The sequence below is a fragment of the Anas acuta genome, chromosome 19, assembly GCF_963932015.1.
Source record: "Anas acuta chromosome 19, bAnaAcu1.1, whole genome shotgun sequence".
Classification (NCBI taxonomy): Eukaryota; Metazoa; Chordata; class Aves; order Anseriformes; family Anatidae; genus Anas; species Anas acuta.
Window position 1 is genome coordinate 8329439 of NC_088997.1, and position 24253 is coordinate 8353691.

Below are 24253 nucleotides of genomic sequence, written 5' to 3' on the forward strand. Positions count from 1 at the left end.
AGTTGTACGCTGAACAGCTCTCAGGTTCTCTTTCAGTGTAATAGAGGGAAGCTTGATAACTCTTTGAAGGGACAGCTTGAAACGGTTTGAGTAGTGGGATAATTTCCGAAAGCCTACCCTAGTCTCCACACAGCAGCGCACACTTCAGCAAGCAATGAGAATTCGTTTACAGTTAATCAAACAAACCATCTATTGCAGTTCCTTGCTTCTCTGTATTTCTAGCACTAGCGTAGCCACGGTTATTTTCTAGGTATTTGAATAGCTGCCATCACAACAGGGGAACACAAGAAGAAAGAATGGAAGTTTAAAAACATGCACACAGAACCAAGAATGCCTACTCTGGCTATTCAGAAAGTGTCAGGACCTCTGGCTCATGGCATGGCCTACAGCTAACCTTTGATTCAATGATCAGCAGAAAAATGACCACCTGGAACAACCTGTAAGAGGGTGTTACTGGTTGGCAAAACATTAGCCTTCCTTTTATTCTCAGCTGTCTCCAAAAGAAGAGATCTGTCAGATCCCCCTGCCTGCCCCTCCCCTCCACTTCTTTGTGCAGTCAGACCTGTGATTTTCTCCTTTGCCAGCCCTGATGACAGACATGTTCATTTGTGGTGCTTAGTCTCTTTATGCAGAGAGCCCTCCCTTTCTAAGCTGGAAATACTGTTTTCAAAAAATGTGCAATGAAAGGTGGTTATTGGTCTCGTTTTCTCTCTTTTTTTTTTTAATTCTCAAGACAGCAGCTTTTTAGCTTCCATATTTCCATGTGACTATTCCGCATTGTGTAAATACATAAATATAGATGGTATCATTTAACCAGTCTTAGAAACAATTTATTTTATGATGCATGAGCAGTAAATCTAATAAAGAGTCAATGATGTGCATTGGAAGCTATATCTGCATATGGAGGGGGTATATACACCTATTTGCTGATACTGTTAAGCTGATGCATACATTTGTTGCAGGTAACACTGTCTCTCTGTAGCCCTAAATGTGCTTTCTCTGCTGCTAGAAAAGTATTGCATGTAAAGTAGATAAGAGAGCCTAGTTAAAGTACCAAATGGGGAATCAGAGATCTGAACTCTCTTTATAGATTCTAGATGTGGTGGGGCAAGTTATTTGTTTTACCTCTGCAAAATGAGGATTCTCAACTTACAAACTTACCTTGGATCATTATTGATTGTAAATCACCTGAAGTTAAGAGATCTGTGGATAAGCAACTCACTATAACTTTATATAAGAAAAAAAAAAAAAGTGACACAACATCTGCTATTGATGGTGTTTAGTGTTACAGGTGCTAACCCCACTGAGAGAACAGGTCTATTTTGGAGCTACCAATGTCTCATAACACAAGGTATTACCATGGTGGTGCTATATATCAATTGAATTGACTTTTCAAAGCAAGTTTCAAACATGAGCCCTTGTTTTTCCATGCCATTCAATGTTATTGCAATCATACAGACACTTGAGTGTTTAATTCCTTTTATTTCACTGGGAGACCTGTTCTGCAGGCTTGCATGGTGTAGCAGTGCCTCTACAGTTAAAACCACCTGTTATAAGTCTCATAGGTCTAAAATGCAGCAGGCTTTGTTCTCTGACTCTGAAGTTGGAAACCCCAGATTTGATGGACGACATGATAGATTAGGTTACCCTCCTTATCTCAAGATCCATGATAACAGCTTGTTCTGGAAAGGATAAGGTACAAGTTGTGGGTGGCTTTTCTCGTCTGATAGCTTCCTTTATAGCTGTATCCCGGCTCTCATCCTGAAACAAAGCTTTTATCCTGAAACTCATCCTTGAGTTCTGCATGACCATGAAAAGCAAGAGTAATGTTCCAGTCAGCTCCCCAGCATGGTGCTATTTCCCCACCTTCTGTACCATGACTGCCCTTAGACTTCTGTCACTGGTCATACCATGCTAAAATCAAAGTTACTGCATTTGGATCTCTCTTTGTTTCAGAGCATTAAAATGATCACTTCCAACATTTAGATAGCTAGACTTGGAGTTTAGCCTCAAACATAAAGGTCCATAAGAGACCAAGAATTGCTTGGCTTGTTTGTTTTTTGAAAAGACCTAAGGTGTGGCCACCTTGCCCCTTACACGCTGTCAGCTCTCTGCTGTCTTCCTCCCCTCCCATGCATATGTTCTTCCTCCTGCACGGCCCTGTCTTGCAGGTGGTTTTGGTCCCTGAGGGCAGCTTCTGTTCCTCTTCCATAGCAGCCCCTCCTCCTTGGAGCAGATAGACAGACTTCTTTGTTTATCCCATCTTTTCACATTAATCCAGTAAATGACTGGCAGCAGTAGAGTGCCTGGAAAGTTAAAATAAAACAGCGTTCTGTATCATTTAGCTGTCCAGACACTTGTATTTCTGTCTTTATACTATCTTGCTTTGCTGTATAGTACAAACAGTTCTTACTCTGTTTTCCTTGCAGCATGTGTTCTAGTGTCTTGTATTGCAGCTCCTTAAAGCAGCAATTTGTATATCTTCCGGTCTCACTCTTTCTGAAATGTGTGTTCTTTGAAATATTGGTTTTCAAACCTGTCTCTTGAAACCCATTAGCTGGATGGCATCATTGTATCATACTGCTCAGACATTTCAGCAGCGTATTTTAGACTGGTTTCAGTCTCCAGGTGATTAGAGAGATATGTTCTGCCTCTTTTTGACAGTGTTCCAAGCTCCTGTTGTACCTCAATTTCAGCATCCATTTCAATTCCTCAAAGACATTTCATGATCTTGCACAAACAACAGCTCCCAGGCTAAGCCCTTGCCATAGAGTTTTTACAGCATCTCAGTGTCAGCTCCAGGGAGCTTTCTGTTGACATGGTGTTGGTGACTTATCTGCTTCCGAGGCATCAATATTGCCCAACACTGGGATGGAGTTAGGCTTGCTTCAAATTGAAGAGTACATGTGGGAGTCTTAGCCACCATTTCAAAGAGAACTTCAAATACTGAAGATGTAGACAGATACACACACTTTGCAAATAGCCATAGAGGGAGTTTATAACCTACTTAGATCTTGCTGGGAGAGCTGCTGGTGTGACAGCTCTGAAGTCTACTTTACTTATCATTTTTTGGAATCAGAATTTGCTAACTCTGATCACATAAACAGAAAGACTTCAGGGGGACTGAACTTCTATCGGCTTATCAAAGACGAGCAACTGGATACCAAAAGGAGATGGTGAGATATTATACAACACAGCTGGATTCAGAAGATCTATCTCCGCAGCTGAAATCTCACTGTAAAATGATGGTTCTAAGAGTGTGTGAGGAGTTAAACCCATGACCATTTCAGGAGCTATCGATCTGTTCTGGAGGCTGCCCTATTTGCAGTAAGCATCCCTAGAGCCTCTCTCCAGCAGAAATGCTGCATATCCTCATATGCCCTTTGTGGTGGATGAACTCATTTTTACAAATCCCCATTAGCAGCCGACTCTTTTTTTAATGTCAGTATCTTTTGTCCTACTTTTTGATCTTCCTCTTGTTCCTCTTTTTCTTTTACCAGTATCCACATGAGGCACGTGTTTCATGGAAGAGCATTGGGCGAAATGCACGCTCAATAATTCAGGTCTGGTGCTCTGAAGTTTGTAACATTTCAGTGATTCATAGGACTTAGGCTGAATTCGTGCAGAAGAGGGCAAGTTTTACTTGCTGTGTGTAACAGCTTCAGTGTGTGTGTGTAACTTATATAACCTTAAGGCAAGCAGTTGCCTGTTTCCAGTGTTTTATGAACAGGCAGGGCATGTCGATGCTGCTTTCAGGAGTGTGATAACATCTTTTCCCAAGCTCGGTTTAATCTCTCCAGCTGCGGAACTCCAGCAACAGTGGCTGCAAAGCTGTGATAGGGCAGATTTCAGTGCAGGTCAGGAGAGCCCACCTGGGATCTGGGATGCCCTTGCTGCATGTCACTTAACTTCTGTTGACCCCTTCATTCTTTGGCTCTGTCTGTCTTAGCTTGGCAGTTCAGCCAAGCTCAAGGCAGAGCAGTGGACAGTGGAAAAATGGAAAGAGAAGACTTCCTAGCCCAGCAGCTGGGCCATAACTGGCTCAGACACCATCACAGAGGAAGCAGGTCCAGTCACTGAAAGAGGGGATAGGGAGGGGGAAGGTATGGGAAACAAAAATAATTTTAGAAACAAATAGAGGAAGAAGCTTTCTGTAGGTCAGTGCGTAAGTGTTGCTAAATAAAGCTGTCTATTCCTGGCAGTGACATGGTGGTCGGAGGGCTATAGGCGATCTCGAGCAGGGTGTGGGAAAGGAGACTGCTGTAGTCACGTCAGACCAACCATAGGCATGGACCTCTGAGTTCCTCCTCCCACCCCAAACTGCTCCCGTGCAAGCAACGGGGGCTGGGTTGGGGCTGTGAGTGTCAGAGCTTGCAAAGAGAACCACAAAATGACATCCATCTGAATGCTTCCTCAGAGCAAAGTGTGTTGTGTATTTCTTGCTGCTTTTGTTTCATCAATGTATTGTACCCAAGTCAACATAACAAAAGCTGAGCATAAGGTAAATAAAAGGGGAATCTTCGGTTACCTGAATCCAAACCTCCATAGCTGCTAATCTCCAACTGCCAGAAGGGATTGCAGAAGGAAAGTTTTCTCTCTAGATACAACAACAACAAAAAGCTGGGGCTGAGGTGGGTTAGCTGGGCAAAAAGCAACCTTTGGGGAATGTCCAGTAAAGGTTTTTGCTTGCCTCCTTAATGGAGAGGAGCAGGGGGGGTCATCCTTACAAGTCTGATTATTTAAGCAGTGTTTCATCTGTGTGCTCTTCATAATACACAAAGGAAGATAGAAATGTGTGTCTGGAAGATTTTCTGTCCTTTTTTGTTGTTCTGTTGACCCTACTTTTCTTGGTTAAATTGTTAACCTACAGCATAAAAGCAAAGGGTCGACAACTGAAATACAGGGAAAAAGTTTTCTGATGTGGGCAGTGTTCCCCTTGAAACTGTGTCACCCTAGCTCTGTTGGGCTTAGTTTGTTGAACATTTCTTTTAATGATGAGACCAGGTTAAATTAGTTTCTTCTCTTGGTGATCACTTCCAGTTCTTCAACTGTTCTGTTTGCAGAACCATCTAGTGAACTGCATCAGGGAACTGACTTGAGTTAAAAATAAGCAAAACAAGCCCCTTTTCCACCACCTCCACCTCAAAAAGAGATTCTTTGCCTCATAGCAGTTTTCTGATCTGAATCCCAGCTTGGCCCTATTGTACAAGCACAAGAGAGAAGGCAGCCTGGGGATGGGAGTAAGTGAGGAAGGGCTGCCAGAGGTGCAAAAGGTGTGTGGTGGCTGTTTATACCACACCACCTCAAAAAGAAGCTCTCATCCCACTGCATACATAGGGCTTTTAATGTATTTTGTTGACAGTCTCCACAGAGTCAAGAGTTGTAGCTCACTACAAGACAGCGATGTTGCAAAGCCCATACCTAAGTCCTGTCTTAAGTGCACCTAGATATTAGCAACTTAAAACTTGTTATAGTGGCTAGACTTATGTCCCCCTCAAAAAGGACAATACACTAGCAGGGGAGGGCAGGAATCTTGCATGTGGTGGGTATTTGGTTTGCTAGAGTTTAACAGAGAACTTGGTGCCTAGTGAAGAAAAGGACTGTTCTGGGGAGCTGGGGCTTTCTGGCTTCTCTAACTGACCTTTGGAAACAGAATGATTTCAGCATGGAAGTCCAGGGCTGTCGCTTCTGTTTGGCTTCTCGTCTTCATCTGTTACCAAAGGTGTCAGCCTTATATTTATCTGTCCTGTAGATCATAAACAGTTTATACTAATGAAGCTGCAGGCCAACCCTCTCAGGGCTCAGATAAACATCTATAGGTTTCTGGTACTCGGGATAACCACAACATGAACCAGAAGTGGATTGTGTACAGAAGAATCCTTTGAATGGGTTTGAGACAAATAAGCGACAAAGGAAAGTTTGTGACAGGTTATTTTTCCCTTAAATGTCAAGTGAATAAATCTTCTCCTTTTTGTGTGTTTTGTTACAACAGATTTGCATTTTTATTGGAGAAACTCTTCTGTTTTCAAACTGGGCTATCACAGCAGACATACTAATGGTGAGTGTACCTTGGAACAGCATCTTTCTCTTCTGGGGGCCAGAGCAGTTTGTCAGCTTGCAAGAACAACCTGAAGTTCACATCTTCATTTAAATGCCTAGTCCCTAGTTCAGCCTATTCTATGTTTGTCTTTTATTTATTTATTTATTTATTTTACTTGCTGAAAAGGAAAGTGAGAGAAAAAGAAAAAAAAAATCTGCTTTTGCTTTTTCCTGAGCACCAAGGTGAGGCATTGTCCATAAGGCATAAGGGACACCATTACTGGATTCAAACAGTTTTCCCAAGTGTGAAGTATTTTCATAAAACCCCACATGTAAAAAACTCGGTCAGCATTTCCTAATAGCACATTAGTAAATTTTGTTATCAATAACTTGGCTTTGTTCTGTAATAGGAAATCCTTCCCTCCCTCCCTCTCCTGACCACAAAGGCAGCCACCTACCTCTCTCCTTGGCTTAACTCCAGCAAACCTAGCATTCAACACATACACAATAGAAAACCTCTGGGAAAGAAGAGAGGAAAAGAAAGTATAAAGAATTTTTGGACTACGTCCACCTTGTTCTAGAGGAAACTGTCTGGGATTTTTCACCTCATGTCCTTCATTTTCCATTCTCTCCCCACCATCGTGCTTCCTAAGTCTTACAAATCAGCAGGCTGATGTTAGCAACTAGATTTTTGTCTGAAGTAGTCTGCATGTTTGCTAAAGAGCCTTGCATGTTTGCTGATGCTGCCATCAGAGACGTACAGCGCCTTTCAAATACCTTGAAATCCCATTGTGAGGGAGGTTTCTTGTTGCTTATTGTTTGATAAAGAAGGAAACTAGGGCACAGAACCATTACAGGACTTGCCCGAGGTCTTTTGGCAGGTTGTTGACTAAGCTAAAAATACAATCAGTCTGGCATCAATAGAAAACTCCCTTGACTTGTATTTGTTGCTTATGCAAACATCAACAAGAAAGCAATCCGGCTCAGTGTTTCTAGATATAAAGATACTGGGGTTGATACATTGATTCGGCAAGAACTTCAAGCTCCTGCTTAAATTCTGTTTGTGGTTTAAGTTCAAGGTTGTATTTATATTTTAAGATGGCTCTGTAGCTGCTGTAATTGCATTGCCTGATGATTCTTCAGTCTTTCACTCATTTGTGCAGAGAGCACTGTGAGGTAGGGCAGTATGGTTAATGCCACAGCTCTCGGGTATGAATAAGGCACAGAAGCAAAGGTTGTCAGTACACCTCAGGACTGTTAGAAGGCTTTTAATTTCTCGGGTTTGCTCCTCCTACCAATCTAGCTTTACGTTGTTAGAGCTCAGCGTAGGCCGAGCAGGTGTTTACCCTGTACTTATATTGGTTTTGCAGCTTGTGCTGATTTCAAGGCTGTCGCTGCCGTTCATTCAGTGGTATCTCAACATTTAGACAGATGTGCCTTCTCCAGACAGCTGTGCTGAGGAAGAAATTATAGTACAGTATCTGTAGCTGCTCATTACTGCCTCCTGCCAGAGCTTTCTGTCACATCCTGTCTTTGGCAATGAGATTCACAGGAGTGCTCCCAATTCTGCTCAAAATTAGCTTGTAGAGCAGATCTGTTGTATCCTCCCTGGCACTGCCTGAAAGAGGTAAGGGGCAGGCCATGGAGCATATCTGCAGTCCTCCAGCAGTGGCTCTCAAAGAGCAGCTCAGGTGACAAACGCTGCTGTCAGCAAGGCTCTGCTGGGTGAAGGGGATCTGCTCGACACGTTCAAGGTCCTGCATAAAATCTGTGCCAGAAAGAACTGAAACTTGACCTCTGTTGTCTCAAGCTAACCCCAGAAGACATTCTTCTCCCAAACAATTCATTATGCTGAATGTACCAAGGATGCCATCGTTATTCCATTTTAATTACTGAGCTTTTTTGTGTTGATTTCAATGTGACTTTGGTATCCTGTAGCTTTTTAATAGTTTTTATAGGTTTGCCATCTGTTTGGTATGAGCAGCATCATATAGTCAGTTGCATTTTGCACGGTTGCATTTGCAGTTGTATATATTGCTCTAGTGCAAAAAAAAAGAAAAAAAAATCCCCCTTAAGAAATGATTGGAAATAATTGGAAAAATCTTCTTAGTTCCAATTCTGAAAACACAAGAAGGAAACAAAAAGCGTGTTAAAAACTGGATTTTGGTAATTGATGCCAACTCTTAAGTTAGCTGTTCTCTTGCCTGTTCAGACAAATGAACTGGAGTGTCATATCTAATGCCCAGCTTAATGCATTATCAGCATGAGTAGAACTGTAAAAGTGCCATCCAAATAAATGTAAACGTCCACTTAGATCAATGCAAGCCTGTAAGCAGATGGTCTGAAGTACGTTTATGTTACACAAGGGGTTTGAGAGGATGTTTTGTCAGACAATAGGTGAGAGCCAGGGCTATAGCCATGTTTGACAGGCAGCTCTGTAAGAAGTTCTAGCCAGAGAAAGGTGTGGATATGCTTCTGTGAGATGCACTTTAAATGTTTTGCAAATTAATTTCTACTGATTACTATTTATTTGGTGTAATCAGAAGTGTGTCTGTTCTTGCCTGAGGCTGGTAAGGAGTTTAAAAGCATTATTAGTGTAAGCCTAACAACACTTAAATCATATACATAAATATTATCTTATTTTCATAGACAAAAAGCTTTCAATACTGGCTGATTTCAGTGAGAGCAGACTTATGCCAGAAGCGAGGGTTTTGGTAACTGCATCCCAAGTGATTTATCATAGCTCTCCCAATATTTGTAGATCTCACAACTGCTAAGAGCCCTATCTGGCAAGTTGGTAAGCACCTTCAGAGGTTTTGCAAGTTTAATTTCCTTGGCAAAAAGAAGGATGTTTGCTTCGTATCTTCAAACTTAATTGTTGGCTCTTCACAGATTCGTGCTTCCATTGCTCTTCTGTTCTTGCCAGTGTGGCAGCCTGTCTGCAGTTCCTCAAGCTGACTGCAGTAAAAGGTGCTGAGGGCTAGGTTTGATAAACTGTCAGCACTGCAGCATGCACCGCACTGCCTGAGATTTGAAAAGGCTGATATTTGTTCCAAATGCAAATTTGTACAAAACAAGCCTTATTCTCCTGAGCACAACTCTCCAAATCTCCTCCCAGGCACATGTTCAGATGGTGCTTAGGGAAGGGAGGTGGTTCTTATGGAGCATGCTAATTATGAAACAGATTTTATCAGCCATCTTTGCAAATTGGCCTCAAAATTACCAGAAACCCAAAGTAGCATTAAAACTGCCTTGTAACAGCAGTAATGAATGAGCTTCAGTGCAGCAGGCGAGCGTGTAACATTGTGAGTGCTTGGGATTTTGTGGAGTCTGGTCCTCATAGTGGGGTTTTTCCTCTATAGTGCATCTCAGAAATAAAGATGAGGGACAGGGGCTTGGTGGCATTTTTGTGTGAGAGCCAGCAGACAACTTGAAGGACCTCAGCTACTGCAAGCATACTGTCATTAGGTCTTTGATGAGAAAAGCCATCCTCCAGCTTACGCAAAGTCCTGACACTCATGCAAAAAAAAAAAAATGCTCTCCATATTTTCCTTTTCTTCTTTTCTTCTAAAACATTAGCTCCTTCTAAGTGGAGGAGACCAGCCATAGTGTTTTGCTGTACAGTCTAAGTCTTCCCTTAGTCTTGAAACAGGCTGAGGCTGACTGTGGCTGAGCTACAGCCCTGGAGGAATGTGCCTTTTGTTCTGCCAACCTTCCCCATAAATAAAAGACAATTATTTATGCGGTGTAAAATACTGTGTATTTTTACAGCTGAAGAAACAGCATTTCCAGAAGCAGCTTGAATTGTTGCTTCCCTCAGTGAGCTCCCACACATCAGAGAGCTGTGTGTGCTGTCGTTCAGATTTTAGGGCAGGGAGGGAAACACAAACGGAGGTGCACAGCCTGCTTGGGGCACCTGCACGCAGCTCTGAGCAGGAAGGCTGTGCCTGTGGGCCAGGGCTTGTAGGTGGATGTGTACTTCCACACGTGCTGCGATTTGGAGACCAGATTAGCCTCGTTTTTGGACGGTGTCTGTCTGTGACTCGTCAGCGTGCACAAAGGGCTCTCAGGCTGCTTTCCCTGGAGCACAGCCTTTGCCTGTCCTGAACACCCGGGCTGTTCCCTGCTCTGCAGGGATGGAGTTCACCTCCGTTTTCTTTGCCTTTGGGGATGAAAGAGACCAGTGTGTGTTGCCCTCAGGATTACTGTGTGACCCAGAAAGAGCAGCAATTGTTTTAGAGTGTAGTTTTCTCTCACGATCAGACAAACTTCAGACCTTACCTCTTTGGCCCATGGCCTTCTGCTGGGAGAAGGGTGAGCTCTCCTTGGCTTTCCTGGTGAGCTGGTTTCAGACCAGCTTATTCTGCCGGTTTCCCTACAGGAAGGGAATGTCAGCAGCAAACCGTGCCCTTTCTGAGCCTCTATTTAGAGAGGAGAGGTTTGCCAGAGCCGCTTGGTCAGCCTTCCCACCCATCCTGTGTGCTGCCTGCTCTGAACCTGGAGGCAGAGATGAGCCGTGGCAATCCCACGGGCTTCCGCCTAGACCGCTGTGGCTGTCCCACCTCCAGTTTCTGTGGGATGGTCGAACCAGGCCCGGTCTGGTTTGAATTTAGGTCTATTTTAGTATCAAAATGCCCCTTTAAGGCTGTAATTTGCTGCTGCCTTCCTAGAACAGTGGCTAGTGTTTGCTACCAGCTGCTTCCTCCCCATTGGGATAAAATGCTTTCTAAGCAGGGATAGGGTGGAGTACATTTTGGTGTCTTGTAGAGGCTGGTTTAAGCCTTTTTTTCCTCATCTTTTTAACATTTTAACAATTTAACATCTCATTTTTTAACGTCTTTTTAGAGGAGGGAAAATGTCCTGTTCGTTTGCTTGCTGGATGTTCGGATGGGATTGGTTTGGTTTGATTTGGTTTTTGTCACGTGAATTCCAGGCTAAGTTCACCAAGTGTTTCGGTGCCTTTTACTGATAAACCATATTGATGGTTTCAGCCAGCAGGCAAACTGATGGCAAACTGAAAACTGGTTGGAAATTGTGCCACTACTCGCAGAACTGTATTTATGCATAATACAGATGTACATGCAAAATTGTGTAATTGTGTGTATTCATGTGTATATAGACATAGATATATACACACGTGATGCAGCAATCATTCAAATTTTTTTCTCCAGTTGGCTTTAATTCACTGTCACTCATTGAAAATGATAAGTTTTGAATACATTTACAACTTCTAAGAAAAGGGAAACAATATAGAGCCAGGCAGGCTTTCTTCTCCAGCTTTGTTACAATAAAGTGTAGAGTGCAAAAAATATATATTTTAGCACAAGTTTAAAATTCCGTGTTTCAAAGATCTACACAACTTTAGCCTCTTGAATTAGATAGAGTTTCAATTTATTTTCTCAAATGCCTTTTTCTCAAACAGCTCTTGCAGAATGCCTCTCACTGCAGCTGTGTGACCTGGGGCCAGGTGGAAAGAACAGTAACTCATTTTTTTGTGTTTTATTTTGTCTAATCTTTCCAGGTTGTACCCATTACCGTGCGTCTTTGGGGAATGGTAATGAATTGTGTGGCTCTCCTGGTGTTTCACAGTGTGACCTTCAGTATGTCTCTGTGTCTCTAATAAAGTCTAGACCTTGATTTTCCTCTTGGGATTTCTGTGAGCCTTCAAGTCCATTTTGAGCTCTTTGATGCAAAAGGAGGCCAGTGCCTGACATCTGTAGTCAGGTGGCTGCTGTGGATCTGATCGTTTGCTTTGCTGATGCACCACAGGAGTTTAACAGGGTACCCATTTCATACGTGGCATCAGTGTGCATTAGCAGTGTGCATTTGCAGCTTTGTCAAACCAGTAAGGAAAGAAGTGGCATGTCTTTCCCAAGGCATATGCATAAAGCCCTAATGAAAAGCATTTAATCTAATTTTACCCATCATTCCCAATTGCCTGTGCTTGGGATGAGGTGATCATTATAAAAAGGCACGAATTCTCTTCTGGTGTGGATTTTCTGGGTGTTGTTTCTGTTCTTTTATTATGGTTAACTCTTCCCACTGCAGACAGGGCCACTCCGGGAGGGTGTGATGAGCACTGAAGCAGTGCTTCAGGCGCTGTGCCCTGAGGTATGTCACTGTTGAGCAGTTAGTTCTTCTTGACTCAGCCAGCTAAGGCAAATTCATCTCTGTGTGTTCTAGCTGGGGACACACCAGTCCTGAAATGTCACAGTTAATTAATAAACGACTTCAGGAAAGCATTGCAAGAAAGAGTTGAAGCCTGGGAAGGCAGGCCTTGTGAAGAAAAACTAAAAGCAGTCCATCAGAGAGAATGTGGAAGAGTAAAAGGGATCTCGGTCCACAAATAGCTAAACCAGAGTCATTTCTGGCAGGGCAGGCAGCTCTCCAAAGAAACAGAAAAAGGCAGAACAAGACTCAGTGCTCAGAAGTAGAAACAGAGTTCACTTGGATTTAGGAATTCTTCATTACTGACAGTCTTTAAATCAAGACAGGATCAATTTCTAAACCAGGATGTGAGGATGTGGTGATGTTCTTAGCCAGCTTCTTTCACAAGTTTTATGCAGAAAACTATTTTTTCTGTTTCTAAATGTATGTTATAAAACAAAGATCCTTCTTTCCACAGGATCAGAGTTCGTTGTTTTGGTTTGCTTTGTTGTTTTTTTTTAATCTTTCGTTCCTTTCCATGGTTATAGCCCTGTTTTCTGCAGGCTCTGGTCCCTTAATCAGGAAATAATTCATGTTTTCCATTGATCCTGTGTAGTCAGATTAACATTGCGTGACCTGGCTGAGGGTGTTATGTCCTGTTAGAGGAGTGGAGACCACACGACAATATCTTGGCTCTGGAAAATTTCCGTAATGTGTCTGTTATCTTTCAAAAGTGGAATCCCATTTTATTGTATTTTATTTTTTTGTAGTGAAAATGAATTCCCCCCCAAATTGCATTAATTAAGCAATACAAGAGAGCTGGACGGGTTCTTTAGTTGAGTTTCCTTATGTATTTATTTTTCTTTTCCTTTCTTCTTTGCAGTATGTGGTCATCCCAACGCGCCGTGCAACCGCAGTGGCCTTGCAGAGCTTCACTTCGCACCTCCTGGGAGATGCTGGCAGTCCTTATCTGATTGGATTTGTAAGTGCTCACAGCAGGTTTCGGCAGGGTTGTGCGCCCACGTTTGTGTTTGTTTACTGACTGTTTCTCTAACATGCTAAGCTGAACCATGCTAGGGAAGGGAGGCCTGTATTTGTCAGCAGAATGGGAAGTGGTGCAGTGCAATGCAACTTTTTTACACGCTTTCGTTATCTGTGGGCCACAATTCAAACATGGGAGGAACACTTGTGTACAAGAAGTGAGCTTCTAAATCTGGCCAGGGCATTTGTAGACTGCACTGTAAAGTGAGATTGGTTGCTTCTATGGTATGGACAGCGGTCCATTAGGAATTAGATTGGAACAGGGGTGGTGGTAGTGGGGTTATTAGTATTCCTTCTGGTGTGCATATTTTGTTTTCTATTAGTTGCATGCCTTTCTGTTACTGCTGCACTTGTTGGCCTTGGTTTGACTTGAGACCTGTCTTATTATGCCAGCATTACCCTAGTGCAGAGTGAAACAAAAGTCCCTGCTCCAAAAATAGGCCATCAGAGAATGTTCCTAGCTGAAAATATAAGGCCTGGGGAATGTAATGAAAGAAATCTAGCTATACTGGGGTCATTTCTTTCCCTTGAAACCTTCTATTGTGTTTAATGCACTGCATTTCAGAGAATATAGATCATTGTTTATAAAATACAGCAACCTCCATGTAAAGCATTAAGTGATAGTGCTCATGTTGTGTTGAAGGTGCTACAGTTTTCCAGCGATGTAACTGGGACTTTAATTAGTCTCAACACCTGAGAGAGAGCACCTGATGTGCTCTTGCTGCTCAGTAATGCTGGCTGCTGTGGACCTTTTTTTAACAGCCATTTCTCTTCTACTTATCCCATACTCACTAGCGAGTGTATATATACATATTTATTTGTGTTTAACATATATATTTATATATACACACATAATATTTTATACACACAGAATATTTACTGTTGAATGCGAGCTCCCCAAAACAATATAGTTGCTGTGTAGCCCTCTGAAGTTGACATGAAAAGACAAATATAGATAAGACTGAATGGATCAAAGAAATGAGAAACATCCCTAGAGAACAAATATATATGATTTGGCTTAGTCTTTATTTACATCAATGTTCTGGGCACCCCAGGAGAAATGATCTTATTTTAGAAAGTATTTGAAAGTGGTGAGAACAAAGGAGACACTGGGAGAGATGGATTGTGTAGGGTGGGCAGCATGGGGGAATGTGAAGTAGGAGTGGAATTGGCAGGCATTGCTTTGGGGATGGGTGTCAGGGATGAGGAGCAGGGTCTGGGATGCAGGAGAGGCTCCCAGGAACTGCTGCGTGTTCCCTCTTCTTTTTAAATAACAGGGACATCTAGGACCCTGAATGATTGCAATTCATCTTGAACATTGCCTAGGGCTCTTGTGTCACAGATAGACACAACTTTGGTTGTAGAAAAAATTGTGCTTTGCCCTTCTGGTGTTCAGACACCAAGCAAGTTGTGAGTTACTTCAGGCTGCCTGCCTGAAAGATGCTTAAACCCAATTTAATGGCTGCCTTGGGCTTTCTTTAGAGTGGGAAAAATATTAATTACGATTTTGAATTACTCTTTTCTAATGCTGTAGTTTTTGGGCGGTTCTTGCTTGGGAGGAGGCTCTCCAAGTACAAGCCTCCCCTGCAGGGAGCCAGAGGGAAGCACTTGTGCCATGGGAGGCACCGGCACCCGCTTCTGTAGCCTCTGGGCTGGCTCAGCTGACTCATGCTCCTGCACTACTCAGGCTGAAAGGCCAACTGGAGCTTTCAGATACAGGAAAACAAACGCTGTACAAAGTGAAAGGACAAGCAGACAAATTTTCCACTAAGACAAGCTCGCAAATTAATTGTTCACGTCTGCAGGCTTTTGCCACTGGAATAGTCCAGCTGAGCAGTGGGCTGGAGACCTGCAGGCAGCACAGAAATCTCACTTGGACAAGTTAAAGAAATGGTTTAGATCTAGGACTTCCAAGGCAGGCTACAGGAGCTAAGGAACCATCTCCTGGTGACTTTAAAGGACAGTTGGGAGTCCAATTCCCATGGTCCTAGGAATCCCCAGCCTGAGGACACCGTGTAGCAGGCCAACACCAGCGTGCAGGTCTTGAAAGACAGAGGGAGAAGGCAGGATAAAGCAAATGAACTGGCATAACAGGAACACTAGAAACAGTAAAATTCAGCCTCCTGATCACTCAGGGTGAGAGACCCTCAAGATCTGTCATTTCTTCTAACTGCTTACAACTTCCACCTGAGGCTCCCTCACTAAAAGAGCAATGTTTTGATCCAAATATAGAATCAGAGAATCATTAGGGTTGGAAAAGACTTCCAAGATCATCTGGTCCAACTGTCCCCCTACCACAGATATCACCCACTAAACCATGTCCCTAAGCACCACGTCCAACCTCTCCTTAAACAGCTCCAAAATAGCAGGCATCTTACATAGTTTTGGGGGAGTTCACAGTGAGTTTCTTTCCAGCAGTGCCCTTAAAACAGAATCAGATACTCACGTCCTTGTAGGACTAAGCTGTGTCAGCCAGTTGTCTCTGTTTGCTGGATACCAATAAATGTTGTATTGATCTTATAATCCTCATGTAGAGCATAGAAAAGTACTTAGCAGCTGCAGCCTTGCATGTGCGATTGCTCCCTTGCTCTGTGGTGTGCTGTAAAAGTTGAAGGTCAGACTCACATTTTTCTGTACTCTCCCCCACTTCCAAATCCTGCCGTGCAGTTACATCTGATGGATGTTTTGCATTTAAGCACTTTCCTATAATCATCAAAAGTGCCAAATATATGCTAGTGTTTAAAAGCTAAGTGGAAGGCAGCGTGTATGTGTGGTTGTTTTTCAGGTCTCTTTAAATATTGATAACTTTTCTTACGGTAAAAGGATTAAGATTGTCTTACAAAGAAGCTATGCAAATGCAGCCTGAGGGTGGCAGCTATAATTTGCATAAGGTTTTACTACCTGCCAAACACAGAGATCAATTCCTACAAATCAGTGCTGCCTGTTCATTCACAAACAAGAATAGGCATTGCTGCAGTGTTTCGTTAGATGAGCCAGTTTTCATTCCTATATAACTGTACCTTTTTCAGAACCTTTGCGATACCCTGCAGAATTTAAATAATTCCCATTTAACACCTTGGAGTATATCTCCATGCTTTATTTTTGAGGTAATTTCCCCCGTTTTATGTATTAGACCCCCGTGCCTTGGTACTTTGGCTTTCCTTCCTCCAAATCTGCCATTTTCTTTTCTCTGTGAGCACAGCAGCATTTTCCTCTTCCACGCTTGCCTTGCTTCTAGTCCTGGCTGTGAGGAGAGGCAGGCACCTGCTGCAGGCTCTGAATGTGCCAGGGAAATTGCTGCTGTGGGCACGCACCATCCTGGCTGCTCTGGTGCTGGAGCCTCTTCTGTTAGCTTGCTGCTTTATTAAATTCTTCCACATCTGCCCTACACAACCATCCATCAGCTCTGGGGACTGAAACCTGTCTGTATCTGCCACCTGGCAGCACCAAGGTGAGAGGAATGGGGCTTTAAAGTGCCGGTGGTCAGCATCCCTCCCCCCGTACCTTTTGCTGGGCTGAAAGCTGCTCCCTGTGCCCCGCTGGCTGGGTACCCACCTGGCCTCACCTCCTTGGCTGCCATTCTTTAGGTTTATCGGAGGGACACAACCTCCAGCCAAGCAGTGTGGGGCCAGCAGACCACGTCTGGCATTGAGTCTGTTTGTGCCATGCCTGAGCACGCTGTTTTTCCTGGCAGCACAGCCCACAAGTGCCTGGACAGGCATCTTCTTGCTGAACAGTTCCCTTCTGAAAGCCAGGTCTGAGTGTGGGTGACCTCGTAATTAATTGTAAGCAAGTGTGAGCTGTTCTGCTTTGTTTTGAAGGGGTTTTGTGCAATTTTATTACCTAGAAAAAAAAATTACGAATAAGCCAGTTGTCACCCTTCACTTTTCTCCCCCAGCTTTCTTATGTGAGTAGGTTGATAAACTAGAGCTAATGAGCTACTTAAATAGCAGGAATGCTAATGGCCTTCCTTTAGCAAGTAGTTAGCAGAACAGTGTTAATTATCACTGGTGCAGAGTATCAAGAAGGCACATCAGCATATGATTAGGGGCAAGAAAATTTGTAGGGAATGCAGTAACTGAGACGCTTCTTTAATGAAAGTTATAATTGGAGGTATAGCTCTAACAGCCTTCTTGTCCCAGTTTGAGGCAGCCTTTTTGGTGATTTGCTTTTAAAGATGTTTACCCATCCAAGTAAATATGTAGGTATAGGAAGGAGAGTTTCTGCATGAAAATGCTTGCCTGCTTGGGGAAGCTGAATTCATGCGTTATGGTTTACAACTCCTATTTTATGGTTTAAAATACTATGGCTACTCCAGAGTAGATCTGCGGACACGGCTACTCTGCAATAACATTCTCTCCAGTTTACTCTGCTACACTAAAACAGACAAATGTGCAAGTTGTTCTCCCAGCATCACTCTGTTTTATGGACTATCAGGAGCTATTCCACTGCTCTTGTGCGGTTAAGGGTGGAACAGAGGTCTCTGTCTTGTTGCCTTTTGCAGCAAGCCCCTTTCCAGGAAGGCCACCTCCCTTTTGCCGAGGACACTTTTTGGTGTGTGTCTGCCCGACAGCTTGTTCATTTTTCAGGGCTTGAGCCCTTTGAGAGCAGAATCAAGTTTTCAGTGAGCACTGCCTGTAATGATGAACCAAACCCTGCATCCTGAGAGCTGTCCCCCTGCCCAGTGGCACTGCATTTGAGGGATCAGACCAGAAGCTGTTTTTTACCCATTTCTTTCCCTGCCACGAAATCATGAACCCGTAACAGCACTGTGCTGGTGCTCACGAGGAGTATTGGCTGGGGGAGCACAGCTCAGGGTACCGGTGTAGTAAGTGACTTTTCTAGGATCGTCGCATACAGTTCTAATATTTATAGCATATCTGAGTGCATCTAGGCAGCCTCTTCCATCACCTGATGGAGAGAGCAGGTGGCATGGGAGACACATTCATGGTTGTGATTGTTCCTCGTTTCCTTACCAAGTGCCAGCTGCTTTGACTGCTGTTCTGTAGCCCCAAAGTATCACTCCTGCAGTCTTCCCCCACAGCCGTGCTTGCAATATGACCCAGATTGTGGTGGGTAAACTGGGGCTTGCTCTCATAGTCCAATATCTGATGCACATGTTTCATGGAAATATTTAAAGGAAAACTATCCCCAGACTCTCATCCTTACTAACTATTTCTTCAAGCAGTAAATTTGCATTGAGGATTTCTCTGGTCCTGGCTGAGCTGAGTAATTAAAAGCTTTTTTTCAGAGTGCATGAAAAGGCCAAATCTTTGACATGGCTGTCAGCTGCAAAAAAGGGGAGAATTAAGCACCTGGAAATCAATCCGCACAGGATTTATTTCATTTCAGTGACCTAACAAGCTTTCCACTTCTGCTGACTCATCAACAGACAAGATTTAAATCTGTCCTAAAAAAAATAACCAGATGACTTCCCTTATATAAAACAGTCTTTGCCAAGGGCTCACAGCCTGGTTTTCTTTTCCAAAAGAAAAAAGTGCTGTGCACCTGTCATTCCCTGTGACTTTGGTTAGAAGTGCAGCTTCTCAGTATTTTTGATAAATGGATGTTTAAAGTATGTAAAAGTATCTAATTAAAGCAAACCCAGAAACTCAGAGGTGATCTTTGTTCCACTCCAGTGTTTCAAGCTCTGTCCCATCTGCTCTGTCACTTCTTTTCTGTGCACTAAAGATCTCACCTAAGTGGCTTCTTTCTCAAGTTCCAAGGACCCTGTAAACTCCCAGCATGACCAGTGGAAGGTGCCAGTCCCCCTTGCTGCTGCCAAGCATCATGTCGCTCCAGTTGGCAACAGGGAAGATGGTGATGGGTGTCCATCCTGCAAAGAAATGAGAGTGCAGGGACAGGGATACTGCTAAAGGTGTGCTCCCAAACTGCAGTCCCCTACCACAGACCTGATTTTTACACCTAAGTGGGCATCACCCACCCCTACACATTGAGTACCTGTGCCCTAACATGAGCCATGTTTCCCGATTCCACATTGCCTGTGGCACAAGGCATCTCCTGCTGGGAGAGAAGAAAGTCAGGGTTGCCTTACAAAATCCCTGGGCAGCCCAGACCTGAAGAGAAGGGCAGTTAATGACATGGAGAAAATAGTCTTCCAAACCTCTCCTGTTGGCTAGGGCAAATGTTGTCTGGAGGCAAATGTTGCTCTAACACCAACAGACACACAAAGTCCATTTGTTAGCATTGAAAGTGGAACACTTGATTGATTTTTTTAATTTTCTGTGGCCCTTTTAAGGAAGCACCAGTTATTTAATGAAGTCTGCTGATCCTGGGAGGAGTAAAAGGGCATAAACAGATGAGCCCAACACAGGGGAAGCAGTGCAGGAATTCTTGCTACAGGTCATACTCAGGTACCATGCACAAATGCAGACTATTGATATTGTCACCAGCCAGGTAACTAATTTGGCTTTGATTTCAGAAGGGCACAATTAAGGTTAACAGGATGTTTGACTTTTAGTCCTCCAACATGGGGTTACGAGGGGTGCTGTGTTAAGGAGTCGTGCTGAAGAGAGGAGCCAGAGAGAACCTGGCTTGTACCCAATCGGTAATAATAAAAATCAGGAATTTGTGCCAGGTACTGCAGTGGAAATATCCTTTTGTGTAGCGAAATTTGTGTCCAAAAGACAAAGCCAGAAATGTAGAAAAAAAACAAGCGATTGCAGAGGAATTGAGATGTACCACTCAGCAATAAGAGAGGGCAAGTGAGATGATGATTGCCATTACATTGTACAATTAGGGAATGACTTTAACTGCTCCTGCTCTTCAGGAGGGAGAGTAACACAGCAGCAAGGTGTCTTGCTGTAGAGCTTCAGCATACCTGAACATCCATTGGTCCAAAAAACCAGCACGTGCTTCCAGAGAAAGGTGATAAAGTTTCCCTTTGCTGTCTTCTGCACTCAGACTGAGACACGAGCAGAGATTCGGGATTTGGGGATCGGGCCCCTTGGAGCCGTACTGTTTGTTCTGCAGACAGTGGGCATTTTCTCTCGCTGGACTCCACCCAGCTGCTTGCCGCCCACTGAACACATGTCGGTTGTGTTCTCTTATAAAAACACCGTGAGCTGAAGTGTATTCAGCAAAGTCATTCCTCTTGGCCCAAGACCTATCTTAGGGAAAAGAAGATGTGAACTTTCATGCTCAAGATGTTATCGAATCCTTGCAAAACTTGCAGTGCAGTAGGAGAGCTCACTCACTTTCCACCCCCAGGTTTTGGATAAATGTTTTGGAGTTTTTCGCCACTTACCAATTGGCAGAGCAAGAGAAGCAATCCCGTACCTGACTCCTTGCTGAAGAACTGGAACTGACCGTGCATGCAGCACCTGCTCTTTGTTAATCGGGACAGAAAGACACTGAAAATGATTCTAGATTGGGTCTTGCCAGATCACAGTTAGACAACTCGGAGTCCCATCATTGCAAGGAGCCTGCAAGCCAAAAATTGAGAGGCCAGAGCAGACCATTTGGCAAACTGTGTGTCATTCTTGGAGCACAAGGCTGTAATAACATCCTGTGTCCTCTGGAGAGGAGATGCCAAAGTCCCAGCCTTAGCAGGTGGCTTGTACTGAGTAGAACACAACAAAGCAGAATAGTGACTGCAAGTTAACAGCAAAAACAATATCTAAGCCCTGATAAAAGTTCCAGAATTAAGCGATTGGTGAGTGGACTATAGGAAACTGAGGTGAAATCAGTTTCCAAATCCATCTGGCTTGAGGGATGGAATTTTACCTTGGATGGGAGGAAACACTGCTGTTCCTAAAACATGCGCTTAAGATTCTGTTGGATTAAAAATTTCAAAGGTACCATAATTAACATTACCAAGACCTGTTGGTATAAAAGGTCAATATGATGCCTTAGAAGGCATAATAAGCAGTGTGGGGCAAGGTGTATTGGGAGTTTTATTTGTTGGAGACTACATTTTCAAAGCTGTTTTTAGCCTAGAATGTCATGTCACCTATGGCTGGCTTTTCATCATCTGTAGCTGATCTATCATGTCAATTTGGTGAGTGATTTATTGCCTGCTCCTTTCGGAGGATAATTGGATCCATTCCCAATAATGAAATATCTCAGTTTCTGTTGTAGAATAGCCTCAGTTCTGGTTATTGCACGTGGAGGAGCTGATTGAATATGGAATTTTGGTTCATAATGAAGAGAAAGGGAAATGTGGGGAACTAAGGTGTCTGGATACAAGAGGGAATAGATTGCCAGCTGAGGTCCCTGTCTTCTGGGTGCAGCGAGTGTGCTGTTGATTTCCTGGGGGTGCATTCTTTTCACGTTCAAGTCTTTTTGCTACTTTTTTAATGTTTCTCAGATTGTTAGCCACTGTTGTTTGTCTTTCAGTCTAAGGACTTTTTTAGCCATCAGTTCTCACCTGAGACTTGGTGCTAATGCTCCTGTTTCTGTGTGTGTGTGTTATACAATGTGAATTAAGTTCTCTTTGAGAGGCCAGGAATGCTTCCTTTGCTATATCTGAAACACTGAAATTTTCTCCTCCTCCTTTCTAGAGCAGGGAGTGAAACAGAGAAATCTGGCTAAAAACCTTCCATCAGTTCTGTAGATACACTCTTCCTGTGTTTATTCACTTGTCTCTGCTTGACATTGCTGTCATGAAAGCCGATCCCCTGCTCTTTCGTGCACAGAGTAGTTTCCCCTCCTGCACCAGGCTGGCTGCTTCTCCTTCCCTTCACTGGAGCTGGAGCCAGGCTGAGTAATGAGGAGGATATTAAGTCGCGGAGGCCACCAGTGCTCCAAAGAATCTCCCTGCTACAGAGCCTTTAAAGCACACACCGTGACCTCTTCATTGGTGTCTCCCCGAGTGTCATCTCTCTGTGACCTTCTGCTGAGCTTGGCCCCTCTGAGGCATCTCTACGCACACATTTACCTCCCAGGTCAATGCCGTTGGCTGCAGGGCTGTGAATCGCTGCTTTCTCCTGACTGTAACACTTTATCACTTCACTTAGCTGTAGTTTGTCTAGATTTAAGCTTTCCGTGTCAGATTTTGCTACACCACCTTTCTCATCGGCAACAGCGTGGCAGTTTGGGAGGTGCTGCACAAGCTTTGACTGTGTCTAGAACTGATTTGCATGTGTGCACGGCCGCAGGATTTTATGCTGCAAATTGCCTGCAGTCTTTTGGTATCAACTGGCATTTCTGTCTCAACAAAAGGTCACAGACAAAGCCAGAACTGGACGTTTAAATAGCCAATGCCTTGGGACTCATCCTTACTGCTGCTACCTCTGTTTGATTTATAGAGGGTGGTTGTTTGCTGGACAGTAAATATTAAAACGTGATTGTCTTAGCTGCAGACACTCATTAAATATTACTGAGCTTTAGCAAGAGCTTCTCATACCGATTTAAATACTGCCAGGTTAGACACCCGCTGATTCAATCACTGAGGTAGCTAGGGAGAAGGTGGAGAGGGCTGAGGGAAGAATAACAGATTGGGACAGAAGAATGATGCAGAGGGGAACCTTGCCATGCTGCTCACAGTGAGAAGTGCCCGGGCTCCAGAGAGCAGAATAACTGCGTTCAGAAGGCGAAAGCACGCAAAGGGCATTCAGCCTCTCGTGAACAAACTCTTCCATTTTAAACGTTGTGCACATGTTCAGTGGGTGGTTGTTTAGGGAGCTGTGTTCCCTCGGTATTACCATGTCTATTTTTCATCTAAGTGACTAATTTTTTTTTCTCTTCTCTCCTAGATCTCAGACCTGATACGACAAAGCACAAAAGAGTCCCCGCTCTGGGAGTTCCTCAGCTTGGGGTATGCACTCATGCTCTGCCCGTTTGTCGTTGTCCTAGGAGGGATGTTTTTCCTGGCCACAGCCCTCTTCTTCCTAAGTGACCGAGCCAAAGCCGAACAACAGTGAGTAACCTGGCAATTGCAAATGGGGAAGTACCAAAGCCTGTTTTCTCTCTCGAACTCTTATGCTTGTACTCTTTCCCTGGGCCTCGGTCCTTCCAGGTAAAGGATGTCAGGTTGTATGGTAAGAACCTCAGCTCAGCAGAGTGCATGAGGCTGCACGAAGCACAGGGGCTTGGGTCATGCTGGCTGGGCATCCTTTACACGCTTCTGCTCTGGTAGATCTGTGACTGGCTTACGACCTGGAGGGGAGCACAGCACTTACGATCACAGACCCCTTTTACCCTTGCGTGAGCATGCCACAGGCCAGGCCATCCGTGAGGGGCTGCTGTGTGCTGGACCTGTGGACTGCTAGGTGGACAGCAAGAGATACCTCACAGAGCTTGGTGGTCAGCTTTGAGCCCAGAGTCCCACCTCAGCCCCCTGTGTCCTGCTCACCCCCTCTAATCTACAGCACAGCAGGCAAGAAGGAAGGAAGCTGTGTATGTGGGGACACACGCGCTCAAGGGTCACTGTACTAAAGATAGTCTTACCCAGTCCCTTCTTACAGCTTGTAAAAAACAGCTACTGTTTTGCAGTAAAGAAACCGATTCGGACCACCTCACGGTTGGCAACTACAGTAATTCAGAAGACGCTTCCACATGACATACACACTCCTGGGGTTAGTCTCTTTCTCCTAATTGTTGAACAATAAGAGTACCTGTGTATAATGGCATGCTGAATATGCGGGCAGGTGACTAGTCTGGAGCTAGCTGGAGGTTGCCTTTGCCTTGCTCCCACTGGGAGGAGGAGGAGGAGGTTATCATTCCTGTGAAGTGGCTGCAAGAGCCATTTGCAGCGGTAGAGGAACAACGGCGTAGACGTGCTGTGGTAGCTGCAGTGCTGCATCAGACAGCCACAGCAACGGGAACTTTGTGTGACTGAGCTTCACCCGCGTAGATCTCACTGCACAAGTGTTTGCATCGGTTTAGTGACTCAGATGTAGATACGTGGAGCAAAAAAACACTATGTGGACATTTTAGCAGCCTGTGATAATTGCACAGACCAAGCGAGCAGAGCATACCTTGCTGTACGTTGAAGAGAGTGGCCCTGGCGTGTCACTGTCACTAGAAATGATACAGCTACAAGGCAAAAAAGGTGTTTGGAAAT

General features: G+C 44.0%; 1 protein-coding gene across 3 annotated transcripts in view; it reads left to right on the forward strand.

Annotated features, from left to right (window-relative positions):
* LOC137842224 (sphingosine-1-phosphate transporter SPNS2-like) overlaps positions 1-24253 on the forward strand; it is a 134730-nt gene that overhangs the window by 90441 nt on the left and 20036 nt on the right. The window contains exons 9-12 of one of the 3 annotated variants that reach the window (XR_011088967.1): positions 5993-6058; positions 13070-13168; positions 22944-23107; positions 23683-23765. Coding sequence is in view for 1 of the 3 variants with exons in the window: in XM_068655987.1 (XP_068512088.1) it covers positions 5993-6058; positions 13070-13168; positions 22944-23107 (329 nt within the window). In the remaining 2 variants the exon portion in view is untranslated. The remainder of the gene's footprint in view (positions 1-5992; positions 6059-13069; positions 13169-22943; positions 23108-23682; positions 23766-24253) is intronic. The other 2 variants (XR_011088968.1, XM_068655987.1) reach the window with 2 other exon arrangements.